The sequence below is a fragment of the Fundulus heteroclitus genome, unplaced genomic scaffold (genome assembly GCF_011125445.2).
Source record: "Fundulus heteroclitus isolate FHET01 unplaced genomic scaffold, MU-UCD_Fhet_4.1 scaffold_146, whole genome shotgun sequence".
Taxonomy (NCBI): domain Eukaryota; kingdom Metazoa; phylum Chordata; class Actinopteri; order Cyprinodontiformes; family Fundulidae; genus Fundulus; species Fundulus heteroclitus.
In genome coordinates, this window is record NW_023396558.1 from 154,089 (window position 1) to 169,820 (window position 15,732).

A 15,732-nucleotide genomic window follows, 5' to 3' on the forward strand; every position below is an offset into this window, starting at 1 on the left:
ACAAATACACAATGGAGGTTTATAATTTAGCAGAATTCAGGCTGTTATCGATACTTTGCTATCGTATTCAGCTTTCTTATGAACGGGATTGGCTTATCTCTGTTCTGTTAAATGCAATATTGTATAGTATCCTGCCCATGGAAATTTAGCAATAGAAGCGCTGCTTGCCTAATAATGCGTAGCGTTAGGTTAGGTAATTCTAAAGGTAAATAATAGTGGGACTCACTATGAATGTGACAACATTTGAATAAAGCTGTGCAGCTTTATAATTGGGGTAATTCCTACCAACATAAGCATGTTACATTAGAGAGATAAACACTCTCCCGGCATACAGATGCAAGCATACTTGCTGGTATCCCTACAGCTTATTAACAACTAATTTCTACTGAAAAGTGATTGGCTTAAATGTGATTATCAAATATACTCTTTTATGTCTTCTGGCCTAGAGAGATCAATAATCCTTGCATTACAAAGCGTTTAACCCTAATTAGTATTTGAGTTTCCTATATAATTGTCACCATTCAATATATTTTAGAGTGAATAAACTGCTGAGTAGCGTCTTCTTGTTGTGTGCATCAGACTGAACAAAAGCAAAAGTCTAAGGAGGTCGAAGAGAAAAAAATGTGATACATGTGTTACAGATAGAGGCTAGAAGACCATCTCCAAGCAGCTTCGTTATCAAAGTTGCCCATTTTATAATAAGTTTCTTGGGAATTTAGCCAATGTCCAATGACATGGGTGTAAGAAAATATGCAACCCGGGTTGCTTAGACAGGTAGTGTGAATGGTAGAAAAAGCCGTGGAAACCAGCCAAAGCCATTCAAGCTGAACTCCAAGGTCAAACTACATCACCTGATCACACCATCTGTCATAATTTGAAAGATTTTGGGCTCAATGGAAAGAGGACCAAGCAGGGCTTCACTGTTGATTGGAAAAGAAAAAACAACTAATAAAAACCACCATGGAATTCACCTGCATGTATGCTGACAAGCCCAAAAGTTTCAGGAAGAATATCTTTTAGACTCATCAGACTAATTTTAAGGTTTTTCTCATTCACATCATCTCTGAGTTTTCACAAGAAAGTTTATATTAAATAAATGGGGGGTCAGACTCTACCATTTTTGTCTTGGGGCTGATTTTATGCACCTGGCCTGAGGAAGATTAAACCGCTGAGTAGTCTTAGAACTGGACATACTGTCTGGTGTCAGAAATGTCAGGATTAATGCGCAAAATATATAACTTAAAGCGATCAATGATGGCTGAACAAAACAACAACATTTGACTTTTCCTGCATGACCCTCAATCAGCCCAAAACCTAATCCTGTTGAACATCTATAAAAATGATCTGAAAAGTGCAGAGTGGAGACAACACCCTGGAAACCCTAAACAGTCTGAGCAGTTTAATCAGAAAGACTTAAGGTAAGCTTGACCTACCTGTTGGGAAATGCAGAAGTCTCATTATGAGATACAGATTTTGCCAGTTGGCAACGATCAGTGGCCTGCCATGAAATATCAAATGAACGGTACGGTCTTTCATCCATGAAACTGTCATTTGTTAAATTAGATTAACTATTTCAGTTGACCTCAATAATCAAAGGCAAACTTTAATTGTGTTAAGTATAGAATAAACAAGAAGGGCTGCCATTACAACTTTATCAGTTTCTAACAATTTCAGATATCATTGGAGTGTTTTGGTTGTTATGTAAGGGTGTCCATAGATTTTTCAATGTCTATGTGACTATTGTCTGTTAAAAGTACATTCGCTCAACGTGTTTTATGTCAATGGATCTTATATTGGCATGTTTAATCATAGGTATAGCTAGACTGCATCAAGTCTTCTACTATTACTTTTGTCATCATTATTACACACATTAAGCAGCAACTTTATTAGCTACAGACCTTCAGTTGCAGGATAACACAAATAGTGAGTTGTCGAATCATGTGGCTGCAACTCAATGCATTTAGGCATCTAGAAACTGTGAAGATGACTTGCTGACGTTCATGAATGTGGTTGTTGGTGCCAGACAGACAGATCCAAGTGTTTCAGAAACTACTGGTCTACCGGGATTTCCACACTCAAGGTTTAAAGAGAATGATCAGAAAAAGAGAAAACATTCACAGAGAAACAGCTGTGTGGACAACAAGGACTTGTTGACATCAGAGGCGGTTGGGCATGATAGAGAGGGAACAGAACCTAAAATAACCACTTTTTACAAACCAAGCGGGACTACACAAAGGCACAGTTGTTAGCACTGTGGTTCTGCAGCAAGAACTGCATGGCATTAGACCGTTCTCCTTTTGGCTTCTGGACAAGAATCCTTGCTTCCTCCCACAGTCTACAAACAATCATGTTAGCTTAATTGGCCTCTAAATGGAGTGTGTGTGTGTGCATAGTTGTTTGTCCTGTGACAGACTGGTGACAGCTTGCGACAGGCACAAGCTCCCTACAGCTTTGACGGATCAAGTGTGTGAATAGGAAAATGTTACCTGGTCATATAAGTCTCAACAACATACAGTTAGAGTCAGAATATGAAATAAACATTATAAAATGTTGGATCCATCTTCCTTGCTATCAGCAGTTCAGGCTGCTGCTGGTGGTGTTATCATGTGGGGGCTATTCTCTAGGCAAATGTTAGGGTCCTTAGACACTATTGAACATGATCTGTGAAGATGGTTCCGCAGAGGAACCGTATTTTCAGTCTCACACAGCTTTTTTTCAGTCATTTCCATACGCGGTGTACTGCTGTGATGCTTAGGGTCCAAATTGTAGCTGCTGCAGCTCTTATGAACGTCGTATAGCCAAAGTAGTAAAGTGCTTTAAGCAAAAGCCATTCTGTGTAAGGGTTGCATGTTTGGCTCATTAGTAGTCTTCATCAAACATGAACTGTGTCTATTGCGTGGTGGAAAAGGGAGATTTGGAAAGTCTGGGAGATTCCAGCCAAATCCTGAGAACAAGCTATGAGAGCTCAACGCTGTTTGATTGCATTGAGGAAAGGTGCTGAGTCAGGTGATTCTTTTATTGGTCTATATCTGGTTCCGCTGTATCCAGACCTGACTAAGTTCCTCCTAAAAAATACTTAGATTAGTAAGGACAGTTTTCTTACAAATCCTCATATTTTGACCATTTCTGCCCAGTTTTATCCATTGATTCTGCTTTACTTGGACTGTGTCAATCTAAAATGAGACATCCCTACCGCAGCCTGACAACCAGCCTCATTAGCATAACTGTGTTTTCTGGCAGCAGCAGCACACATTGCTGCCAATATCCATCATTATGTATAAAGCCAGGGTAATTGATGGCCAAAGGAACTAAGAGACTGAATGTCAATGAGGCTTTTGGTACATTAAAAAAGACCAACTTTGATCTCTCCGTCTTTTAACATTGACACATTTCTTTATGCTAATTCAGAGTTATTTGGATCGTTCTAAGTTATTTAAAAGTGCAGCATCAGTAGCCGTGACAGTGTGCGAATCAAAGGGGCACGAGATGTGAACAAATAATGTCGACTATGAATATTGCTACTGACAGCCAGCCATTTACGGCAAATTAAAATCATACAAAAATAATTTACATTTGCAGGAGTCATCCTTTTTGTTCTCCAATAAAAGCTTCTCAGTGTGTGTGTGTGTGTGTGTGTGTGTGTGTGTGTGTATGTTTGCACGTTTTTTTTTTTTTCCTTCTTCCACACAGCGTCTGGAAAATGGCCCTGAGTAAATTAGCAAACCATGGTTTTGCTTTAGCTTTTGAATCTAAATTAGTGTTGACTCAAGCTGAGCCACTGTTTGATGGCTTCCAAGAGCCACAGAGGGCTTGCTTTCCTTTTCTGGGTGGCTCTGTTATCTTACGCCTCTGTCTACAAGAGGGTCGGCCCTTGTGGTCAGCGCAGATAACAGATGATATGGAAGGCATTGAAATAGATGGATTATACGGATGGGGTTGAGAATGTGTTTATTGGGTGGATAAAATTATAGGATTTTCATTGCTATCTCTGGCATTCGCTCTTTTAAGCCCCCCTCATTGGATTTAGCAGAGCTCTCTTCTCTTTTGTTCTCTCTGGCCATCATATTCAGCCTCTCTGCTGTGTTTACCTCTTTTTTCCCCCTGTCTTTGTATTATATCATATTACCCCTCTCATTCTCTACCTTTATGTGCCTCTTTTGTTCTGTCTGTGTCTGTATCGTATTTCCCCTCTCCGTCTCACTCCTCTCATTCTCTGGCCTTTCTATTTCGTCTCCCTTTAGTGCAGAAATCCAGAGCGCAGTGGTTCAATTTGTAATATTACGTATGGAATAAGAATAGAAACCAAAAAGCCAAAATGTGCTCTTTTCACGAAGCCGAAAATACCAGGTCACAATGCACTACAGAGAGTTCGTCATTATATGAGATGACTGAGCGCCACACTTTCAACGCTCAATTATCCTACTGAAGATATCAAGCGGGGCTTTTAGCTGAGAGTCACAACTAGGTGGAAGGGCTATAATGGAGAGGTTTTACCTTATTTGTTGGGTGCTTGATTGGAGTTATTGGAGTCTCATTTTATTCTTAATGTTAACATGTCCTTTCTTTCCAAAGTTGGCTGCTCTCATACTGCATGTGCTAATGGACCCCTTTTATGGTTAGGTGGCATTAGGTGGGGCTTTCACACAGTTGCCAAATTTTGTCATCCGTAACTGTTTGGGTAAAGGCCTCTCTCAGGACAAATTTGGAAACCAAGAATATAGTTGCACTAGATGGGTGCTTTCCTTGGTTATGAAGTGTCTTTGCAAAAGTGGTGTTCACATCCCTTAGACCTTTTTTCTCATTCTGTCACATTAAAATGACACGGTTCTTTGTATTTCACATTCACCTTGCTGTTACCTCCACAACAGCTGGAATTCTTCTTGCCATAGATTATTCAAGGTTTACAAATCATTTAGTGCATATTAGCATGATAGCATCCTGCAGTTGCTACAGGTTTGTTGGCTGGGCAGCCATGAGTAGAATATCACGTACTACCCATAACCCTAAGATACTCTAATCAATGATTTGAGCTTAGTGACAAGGTGCATTACCCTGCTTGAAGTAGTCATCAAATGGACATATTGTGGTCATGAAGAGAGAGACATTATTAGCATCAATACTCAGGTAGGATGTGTATTTCTAAACAATGATTAGTCAGACCTATGGGACCCAAAATGGGCCAGGAAATTATCCTTTGCAGCATGACACCACAACTGATACCACCCAACCCTCACCCTAATCCTCTGAAATGATCATACCAGGCACCATTGCTCCAATGTGTTGTTGTCCAGTTTTGGTGAGTCAGTGTGACTTAGAATTTATTTATTTTCAAAGGGATAACGAATATTAATGAACTCAAGGTAACTATACAAGATAACAGCCAGTGCTAATTCCCATTTCTAGTCCCTCAGGAGGCAGAGCCACTCTCAGCAGAATAATACATTGCAATTACACAATTCAATACAATAGAATAGAATACAATACAAATCAATACAGTACAATACCAAGATCAGACAATATTAAGATAAAAAAAATAAAATACTTAATACACCATTACCTCAGACTGTGTAACTAAAAGCATTACTGTCCATAGTTAAATATAAATAAAAAATAAAAAACTAGCATAATTTAATATGCAGAATATCCACATGGTGATATAATGCATATAATGGCAGTAAAGTTTTACTTTGTCATTTTAGATCTGTTTGATAAATTTAAGTTTAAAAGAAGTCATAAAAATAAAATCAAAATATAATAAACTCAGGTTTTTTTTACAATAAACATGTTCATAATAGTAAAAACAGTATATATATATATATATATATATATATATATATATATATATATATATATATATATATATATATAAAGACACACACATATGTACCTATGAGAATGTATAGAATGGTAGCCTTAGTTTAGTGTTCTGCTGCTGTAGCCCATCTTGTTTAAGCTTTAACATGTTGCAGATCAGAAAGGGTATTTCAAATCTGTAGGTTGTAATAACTGATTCTTTGCTCTACGGTTGCTTTATTTTTGTCCTGAACCAGTATGCCCATCCTCCACAGAGCTCTGACAACAACAAAGCATGTTTGTCCACACGACTTCAGCTCCCTGGATATTTTCTCTTTTTAGCTCATTTTCTTTTAACTGAGGAAACGTTTGTTTAAAATCATAGTAAATCAGCACTTTCTGAAATAGTGAGACCAGTCTGCCTGGCACCAACAACCGTGTTATGTTCAAGGTCACTTAAATCCCTTTACTTCTTTTCCATACTGAGGTTTGGTTTGAACTTTAGGAAGTTATCTTCATACATCTTGATAGTAAATACATTTTATCGCTCCCCTGTGATTGGCTAAATTACTATTGGTGTTAACGAGCAAATTAACAATTGTACCTAATAATGGAAGGGAGTATATTGGGATTTTATGTGATAGATTATCCAAATGTACTACAGAATTGTGAAGTTGAAAGACAATAATACAAAGTTTATTATGACAAAAATGTTCCAAATAAAAATCTGAGACGTATGGTGTGCATTTGTGTTTATACCCTCTTTACTCTACTATACACATAAAATAAATCTTTTGCAACCAGTTGCTTTTAAAAGTCACAGAAATAGTAAATAGAGTCCAACTTTGTTTCCAATAATAAATACAGCTGCTCTGGGAAGGCCTCAGAGGTTTGTTGAGGAACCCAATTCAACAAACAACGTGAAACAAACAAAAGAACAAGCCACGCATATCTAGATAAAGCTGCGGAGAAGTTTAATATAATAAAATAAAGTTTTAGGTTTTGCGCATCTCTCCCTAAGCACTGTTCAGTAAATACATCATGTAAAATTGGGACACATTTGGCCCAACAATAAACTCGCCGAGACAAGCTCATCCACCTGAAGTGACGGAAAAGCAAGACAGCCGGCCAAAAGCCTCTGGAGGAGCCTCAGAGATCCCCAGCTTAGGTGGGAGAATCTGTTGCCAGGACAATTATTAGCCCGGCACTCCACCCATCTATGTATTCTTAATGGAAGAGTGAAAACATTATTTTGCTCAATTCAATTCAATTTTATTTATATAGCGGCAATTCATGAAACATGTCATCTCAAGGCACTTTCCAAAGTCAAAATTATTTTGCTCTATGTAGTGTCATATTATTTTAACACACTAACATTTGCTCAGTGGTCTGTTCATACACGTTTTCCAACATTTTAATAATTCTTTTGGGTGTGGTCCAAAACGGCAGATAACACAAAAATAAAATAATGATTTTTTTTTTTCTTGACTATGCTGAAGTAGACAAAAAGACATGTAACAAAGCGACTGTTTTCTCTAAGTAATCACAGGATTTCTAACGCTTTGAACAGTGACAGAGAGGAAACGTTGATTACCTCATGCTAATTTACTTATCAGTTCTTAGGAAATGAGGACAGAGCTTCTCCTCGTATGACTTTCACACTCGAGGGAAGGTTTGTGTCCAATGTTATCATCCTGTTTTAACAAGGTCAGTTGTTTCAGCTTGAAAAAAAAAAAAAAAAACAGCTGGAGGCATTTTGAGGATAATCCGGTATTGTTGCCAAGCAGTTTAGCAGCACGTTGTCCCTTTTTTGCTTCAAAGAATGCTGCTTTGTGTTATGTAATACGGTGCTGTTTTTAGAGCAAATTCTTGTCATTCTTGTCTCCTCTTTTATTACTGCTAACATGTTTGTGTCCCTCTGCTGGTGTACCGCTCGCTTTTGCCCTGCGCGCACACAAAGGAAGGGGCGCTCCCACTTGCCCCCACATCGCATTATATCATTAGCAGTGATGAGGTACTGTGGCGTGGAGTCACCTGCGGCAAGAGAGCTGATCACACTGTCAATTAGCTCTCTCTTGTTCCACTAATTACTCTGTCAGGCTCTATTGATGCTTCAAGAAGATTCAAAAGGGGGAAAAACAAAAAAAGAAAGCTGACTCTTTGACTTAGTCCTTTTGGGGCCAATAGGTCAGTGAGCTGTTTCAATTAGTGAGAACTGATAAGGTTTACCCCGTGTAGCAGAGGGGGAAGAGTCGCATGTCTCTCCAGGGTGGATACGGGACAAGGAAGTGTTTGGTGAGAGAGTCTGACTCAATCTAATGGCTGCTGGGTGATTCTCCAGTGTGTAAAGGTTTTCCGATCATTTTCAGTAGGATGTGCGACTCGCTCCCTCAATTTGGACTCATAGGGTATAATTCTAACACTGAGGCCGGACTTTTTGGTGACCTAATTTAAAGCTCAGATCTGAATCTACAAACACAACTTCCCCACAGCACCATACATAAGTTCTTTTCCTCGTTTTCCTCATCCTCTCACACTTTTTGAAATCTGGGTGTAGTGACGGTCTCAGACCTGGACCTTTAGAGGTAAATAAATAGGATTACAAAGTCTGCCTTCTATCACCTGAAGAACATTTCCAGGATTAAAGGACTGATGTCCCAACAAGATCTTAACAAGATCTCTAGAACGCTGCTGTCTGTAGAGAACATCACCACAGCTCTGAAGTCTTTACACTGGCTCCCTGTACGACAGAGAATAGACTTTAAAATACTTCTGTTAGTATATCCAGTATAAATCACTGAATGGCTTATCACCGAAATACATCACAGACTTGTCAATTTATCAAACCTCCTGACCACTTAGGTCTTCACTCAAGTCTCCTCTGCATACCCAGACCTAGAACCAAAAACTGAGAAACAGCACTTAGTTGTTTTGCTCCACTTATCTGGGACAAATTCCCACAAGACTGCAAAAGTGCTGAAACCCTGAGTTCTTTTAAATCAAGGTTAAAAACACATTTGTATAGAGTTGCCTTTGACTGTTCTATTTAAACCGTCAACTGAAGCATAATCTAAGTTTGTAGTCCAACATTTCTTTACCTGACTTAATTATGCCACTGCCATGTACCTTTCTCTGGATGCTTTTCTTACGTTCTCATGTTCTGGCTGATCTGTATGCATGTTGCCACACTCCTCTTGCACAACAGTAATTAACTATCAATGGAGGCACTTCAGAGCCACCTTCTGCTGCAGTGCAACTAAGCTCATCTCCTTCACCTGTTCCTCTGCCTGTATTTACTGGACCCTAGCAGACAGTGCCAGATTATTGAAAGCATCAGTTGGCAAATGTCCAGCGGTTTTTCATGGCTACCATCACGTCTTGACCACTACCACATCCCACGGATTTCTCTGTTTTTGCCAAGCCCTTGTTGGACATTTACCTGCTCTTCTGATGGACTTAGACCTGGACTGTTTCCATGACCACAATTTGGCTGCTTTTTCTCTGTTCAAATCCACCGTTTTTGACCCCAGGTTGTTCCTTGGAGTCGGTGCTAATCTATGCCTTCCTGTCTGTTTTATCTGTGGTGAGTAAGCCGGTTCTCTTCACCACCAAGTTCACCTGGTTTCTTAAAATAGACCTTTTTAAAGTGCAGCGCCATGTCTGGCTCGAATATCGGGTTCCCTGCCTGTTCGTGCCTGACACTCGCCTTGCCTTTTCAAAATGTCAGTTTCATTTTACTGGGATTTGATGCAGCAGACCAAGAAAAAGTACTGTATAATTGTGTGGTGGAAGGAAATCGAAACATGTTTTTTCTTTATTTAAGTGTTTGCAAATAAGACAAGTTCAAAAGTGTGCTATGCATTCGTGTTCAGTCTCTTTTACTCTGACACCCCTAAATAAAGTCAGTGGCAATCAATCACCCACCTGTGCACAATTTAACATTAATCGCAGAAATTTTTTTGAAGATTTGTTAGAGAGTTGTAAAACAAAATCTTAAGTTTGAATATTATCCAGAGCACTGTTCAGTCTTGAACCGGAAGGGAGAGAGCCCAAAATGAACTAAGATTTGACCATCCACCTAAACTGAATGGCTGGACAAGGAGAGCATTACTCAGAGAAACAAGAGTTATATGGTTACTCTGGAGGAGCTGCAGAGTCCCAGCTCGGCTCTGTTGACAGGACAACTACAGTGTTAGTCATGCACTCCCCCATTGAAGTGTAGCAATAAGAAAGCCTTTGTTGAAAGACTGCTGGGAAACAGATGCTCTCCATCCGGTCTGACTTGACCTGAGCTTAGCTTTTGCAAAGACAAATGGACAGAAACGTCAGTCTCTGGAAGAGACATACCCGAAAGGATGTAAGTGCAGCAAGCAGTTCATCTACACATGGATGGCTTTGGAGCTAAACGCAAAAGAGGAACAGACTTTTTTCTATATTTTCATATGTTACAAAATGCAATATATCCTTCATGTTGCACTTCACAATTATGCACTTGTCTGCGTTGATTTAACACATAAAATCCCAATCAAGTACACTGAAGCTTGTGGTTCTGATCGTGGCAAAAAGTGAACTGCATTTGCTGAACACGGACTAAACAACAAATAGAAGGGAATGGTCCTTTTGACCAAGAAATTAAACCTTTACTCTGGTTTCAAACCATAATATGCGTAATATATGTACTACTGTAGTGATACACTGTGTTGTTCTTGTGCCCATTTCCTAATAGCCTTGTTACATTTGCTCATCTATTCTGCTGTTCTCCTCTCTCCTCGTGCCAGTTTCCCATTCCTCTGTGTTAGTGCGAACAGACTCCTCCCATTATTCCTTCTCTCTGCCAGTGATCTGACATCCTCTGGGCTGTTTTTATTCCTCACCTTCAGCCCTCTCTACATGTAACTGCTTGATGCTAACAACACTTGGCCTCCTTCCTTACAGTTTGCAGTGAGGTGTCCATGTGAGCAATCGGTATGCATTTGCTTTTAACTTGGTGAACCTACTGGTTTTTGGTGTGTGTGTGTGTGTGGGGGGGGGGGGGGGGGGGGGCTCACCATCTCTCAGGCAATTTCAAGAGCAATGAGGCAACATTTTCACACCAGCAAACGGACAGGACCAGCCTGCCCTTCTCTTAGAAAATGATCTCTCAGCAAGAGTTAACTGAGCGGCCTCACAGAAAGCAGACTGGTGATAATGATCCCCGTCTCCCTGCTACAGCCAAGCTGTTTGTCTGCTGTAAAGACTCTCCGTCCTGAAAGACGTTAGGGTTCAGCCTTTTTCTGTAATGCGGCGCGCGTCCTGCTCGCAGCTTGCGCGTTTGCGTGTTTGCACATATGCTGCGGCGTGTCTTCGCTCATAACAATGCCTGATGAATGACGGGGCACTGTGCTGGCAGAGGGCTCCATTAACACGTGCTGCTTGGCTACTCTGTGCAATCCGTCACACTTTGCATACGCGCGCACGGAGCGGAGGCAATCAGTGAGATGATTTAATGGCGTCTGTTCGGTGTTTACAGGTAGTCAGTGGAATTAATCATGTTTTGGCCAGACTGTTTAGGTTACCAGGTTCGGGGTTAGGGGAGGGCTTTCTGTCGGCAGCAGCCCTGACGAGAGAAAAATATGGCCAGCAAAGATCAAAATATGAAATGACTTGCTTCCAGAAGGGTTGTTATACCCTTGGTACGGGGGGGAAAGTACAAGGGGTGATGGGTGGTGGTGGGGGGGTTGTTTTTGTTGTTGTTTTCACAATAAAACTATAATTTCAATTTTGTCACAATTTCCCTGATGCCCCTTGCTCATTAAACTATAGTTCCTGTGGTGCTGGTGCTTGCTTTACACCTGTTCTTTGTGTTTCTACCACCACATGCTTTGGCTCTGACATTAAAAAAAGAAAAAAAAAAAGATTATTTCATGGCAGAAAGTCAGAGTTCCTGACAAACTACTTTTGTCAGGATGTAGGGGGAGGCTCATGGAGACCAACAACCAGTCTGAACATTGTGGACAGAGGGCCATGTGGCAGAAAGTACAGTTTTTTTTAAGTCCTTTTAAATAGCTGCCAACATCTGTGCAATTTCTCTGGATTGATTTTTAAGCAGCTATCTTTGAGTCTTCTCTTAGCATCAACTTCCACTTCGTTTTGCTTTCTCTGATTGGAAAAAGATTTGGAGCTTCTTACTGGCCAATCGTCAGGCAAGCTGAAAATTTGATCACTTAGGCAAGCAGCTGATTTTTTTTTTTTTTTATGGATCTCAAATTTGGAAGCTAAGATCTTCCTTCATTGAGGCATAGTTTAAAACTGAACACACTTCAAGGCAGTTTTAAATTGCTTACTTTGGAAGGGTAAACAATACTCTGTAAAATAAATACAGAAATATGTAAATACATGATTAGTTATTCAATTATGTGATCATTAAAATGAGGAATAAACAAATAAGCAAATTGAAACACATATTTACATTTATGTCTCACTGTCTAATTTAATTACTGCTTACATTTATTTATTTGGTGCATTGTTGTGCGTTTATTTAATGCTTATTTGTCTATGGAGCATGTATGTATATCTGTATTTAGTTCTATATTCATTTTTAATTAGGTCAGAGTAGTTCCTCCATAAGCGTGCATTTACCAACAAAGAAAATTAAACCACTAGACTTATGAGATGTGTGTTAATTTTGAATATAACAACAGTATGCACCAAGTACTTTCATAATAATGTATTCATAGCTTTTATACACACACACACACACACACACACACACACACACACACACACACACACACACACACACACACACACACACACACAGAGATGACTTTACAAAACTGTAAATATAAAATGTTTTTAAGTAGCAAAGACTTCAGTGTCTTCACCGAAGTCTTCAACCCTAAAGTTCTGTTTAGTTCCATTGGATTTTAAAGAATAATTTCTAAGTTATGGACCTGAACTAAATCCTTCAGTATCTCAGCTTAACTGTCTCACTGACCTCCAGCGACATTTCCAATAAAGTTGTTTATAACTCTAACCCAGTTTTGTATTTATTGTTTGTATCTTGCAGCTCAGCAGACGAGAAGTTTCGCTGGAACAACCAAGGTAAGCTACAATGTCTTCACGTGTTCTTGTCATGTTATTTCTGTGTTTAGGAGCAGTATATTTTAATATACTATGGTGACTGATGGAGGTAATGCGTAAATACTAAAATACTTAAAAAAAAAACATTTTACATTATACTTTTCTTCTGATATTTCACCTGTTGGAAAGCTAAGCAGAGCTCAGACCACATTTCCAAATGCTTTCCGGCACTTATTCGGATGGGAAGTGCATCACACAAATGACTGCCACAATCAATGAGCTTTCAGATGATTAAAAAGTTTTAAAACACACACAGAAAAAAAAGATCATAACCAGGCTTGATCACTTCTCTGACAGGGTTTTAGTAAAAAACAAACAAAATAACACCAGCCATGCTTGACACTTGGGTTTGTCTTTGGGCCTCTTTGTCGGCTAAGCTCAGATCTATAGGATGTTGAGAGCAGATTGATTATCTGAGTGCACAGTGGGTGACCTCTGCCAACAAAGAGGTAGCTAACACAACAGTCCCAGAAGTTTTATGGTAAAGGCTTTTAGTGTCCAGCCTGCTGTGCTTCAGTTTGACCACTCAGCCAGAGGAAGACTCAGATTACTTAACAATAAGGCCATCGTTATGCCAATCAGACATTTGAACATATCAGTCACAAATCATTAGGGAAATAAAATAGCATTACTTTTGCTTTCGTTTTGCTGCAGTAGGGTTGAAAATAAAGTGATCATGACATTTATAAACAGAATCTGTACACCTATAATCAGTAGTTAGCATGAATAAGGCTGTCATCATTCTCTGAAATGATCAATAAAAGCACCAATAATGGCCAGATCTTATTGATTGTCTTTATGTTATTATGTGTCTTTGATAGAAACTGAAATCCATGGCCTGCTTCTGTATTTTTTTTTTTTCTGTTTTTGATTGTGCTGGACTTTAAATATTACATAGTAAATTCTTGACCTGTTAACTGTCAAGGGCCCACCGGTGGGCCATTGAGACAATAGGTTTTGAACAAGGTAATTAAGTAACTCTGGTAGTTCTCTGCCAGCCCTGAAAACTGCAGTGTTCATAACTTTTTTGTAAGGAAGTCTGATCTGGGTGCTCCGATAAATAGAAATCACATGCTTATATCTAAACCAACATATAGAGAATCAATGAAAAGGCAATTTGTCGGCAAATATAATCTCCTCAGTACTCAGTAGTCAGGAATTAGACCACACCACTGAGTGAACAAGAATCAAGGGTCCATTTTTCGTACATATTTTATTTTATTTCAAAATTACCTTATTGGTATAAAAGGATCTAAATGGTGTTGGTCCTAAATAAATCCCAGAGTTGCTTTTTTGGGTATGTGTTATGAATGCCCAATCTGCAGCTTTGTTAAACAGTATAAAAACCATGTAAGGCACATAGGGCATCTGAGACCTGTTTGCTCACTGTTCCATGGACCAGAGCTGAGCGAGGGAGGCAGCATTTTGGTTCTCTGCTCCTCACTTCTGGAAGCCGCACACTGAAAACCTGAGATGTACAGAAGCTGTTGGTCCTTCCATATTAGAACTAAACAGATTGTTGTTTATCATAGCTTTCCCATCATTTTATTTTATCACGTCTTGACTGTCTTTTTCTGTTTTCAATTTGAATTTGAATGTTTATTCCTTTTTGAATGATGCTTCCATTTTACTATAATCATCTGATTTGTTTTTAAGGCAATTTTCTTCATTTGTGTTCCTTTTTTTTTCTTTCAAGCACTTAAAATTGCCATGTACAGTATATAAACGGTGCCTTGCCCAAATTCAATTAAACAGTGCAAGTCTGACCTGGAAGTATTCTAACCAGTAGCAGCAGAGGCATCAGTCTGCAAAGGCATCAGTTGAAGTCAATAAAATAGGCCTCCTAAATCCTCCCACTAAAGCTGCTACTATTAACGTTCTCTTCCCATTTCCGTTAGAGATTAATGCTGCTGCTAAGACTCATTTGTAAGCTTTTATCTTCCTTGGCAGCCATCACTGACTGGAAGACACTGGGCCTGCTATCAGCCTGTGTCTGACAGACAAACGGGTGGTATCTAAGCACAAGGTGGACCTCAATCCCAAAAGATTTGTTGCTAAATTGTCAGCTTTTACCCTTGACTCGGGGTCCACGATGACAGTGGTGTGAAAAAGTATTCACCCGTCTTACAGATGTCTTTAGGTTTTTCTTTTTCTTTTCATTTAAAAGGAAAATATCCAATTGCATTAAAGTTAGCTACAGGTACACTTCTGCGATTGTTTGGAAGTATCAACACAGATTAAATAGAGATCACTTATTGTATTTTGCCTTTATTTTTTTGCACATTTAGACGGACAGAAGGACATAGAGGAGGAGCTGACGACTGGCTTGGAGCTTGTGGACTCGTGCATTAGATCACTTCAAGAGTCAGGCATCTTGGACTCGCAGGACGCTTCTACAGGAGACAGTAAGATGAATGTTTTTTCTTCCTTTCAGGGCTCCTGCTAACAAGTATTTTTATATTGGATAATCTATCAATCTTCTGTTAATCAAACAATCTAAACTACAACATTTCGTCATAAACTACACAAGCTATCTTGTTTTAGTTGATTTTGGTTTTTAGAAGTCACCTTTCAGATTTAGTGCATTCTTCAACATATAATGTACACAAAAACCCGCCTTTGATATAAATAATACAAAGTACCAACTTCCGCATCACAAAACTACAAATTAAGCCATTATGTGAATAAACATAAAAAAGCTTGAGTATCTTAGGCGCTGTGGTGTTGCAGTTCAGGGCTAGAGCAGGCAACCCATGTTCGGAGGCCGTAGTCCTCCATGCGGTCATCCCAGGCTGCATGTCTTTTCCTCTTTCTCTC

At 39.3% G+C, this 15,732-nt stretch overlaps 1 protein-coding gene across 14 annotated transcripts in view; it reads left to right on the forward strand.

The window, feature by feature from the left end:
- Positions 1-15,732, forward strand: part of ctnnd2b (catenin (cadherin-associated protein), delta 2b) — a 206,627-nt gene that overhangs the window by 92,418 nt on the left and 98,477 nt on the right. For 8 of the 14 annotated variants that reach the window (XM_036129208.1, XM_036129209.1, XM_036129210.1 and 5 more), the window contains 2 exons: positions 12,842-12,876; positions 15,204-15,332. In XM_036129208.1, the coding sequence (XP_035985101.1) occupies positions 12,842-12,876; positions 15,204-15,332 (164 nt within the window). The remainder of the gene's footprint in view (positions 1-12,841; positions 12,877-15,203; positions 15,333-15,732) is intronic. The other 6 variants (XM_036129212.1, XM_036129211.1, XM_036129219.1 and 3 more) reach the window with 1 other exon arrangement.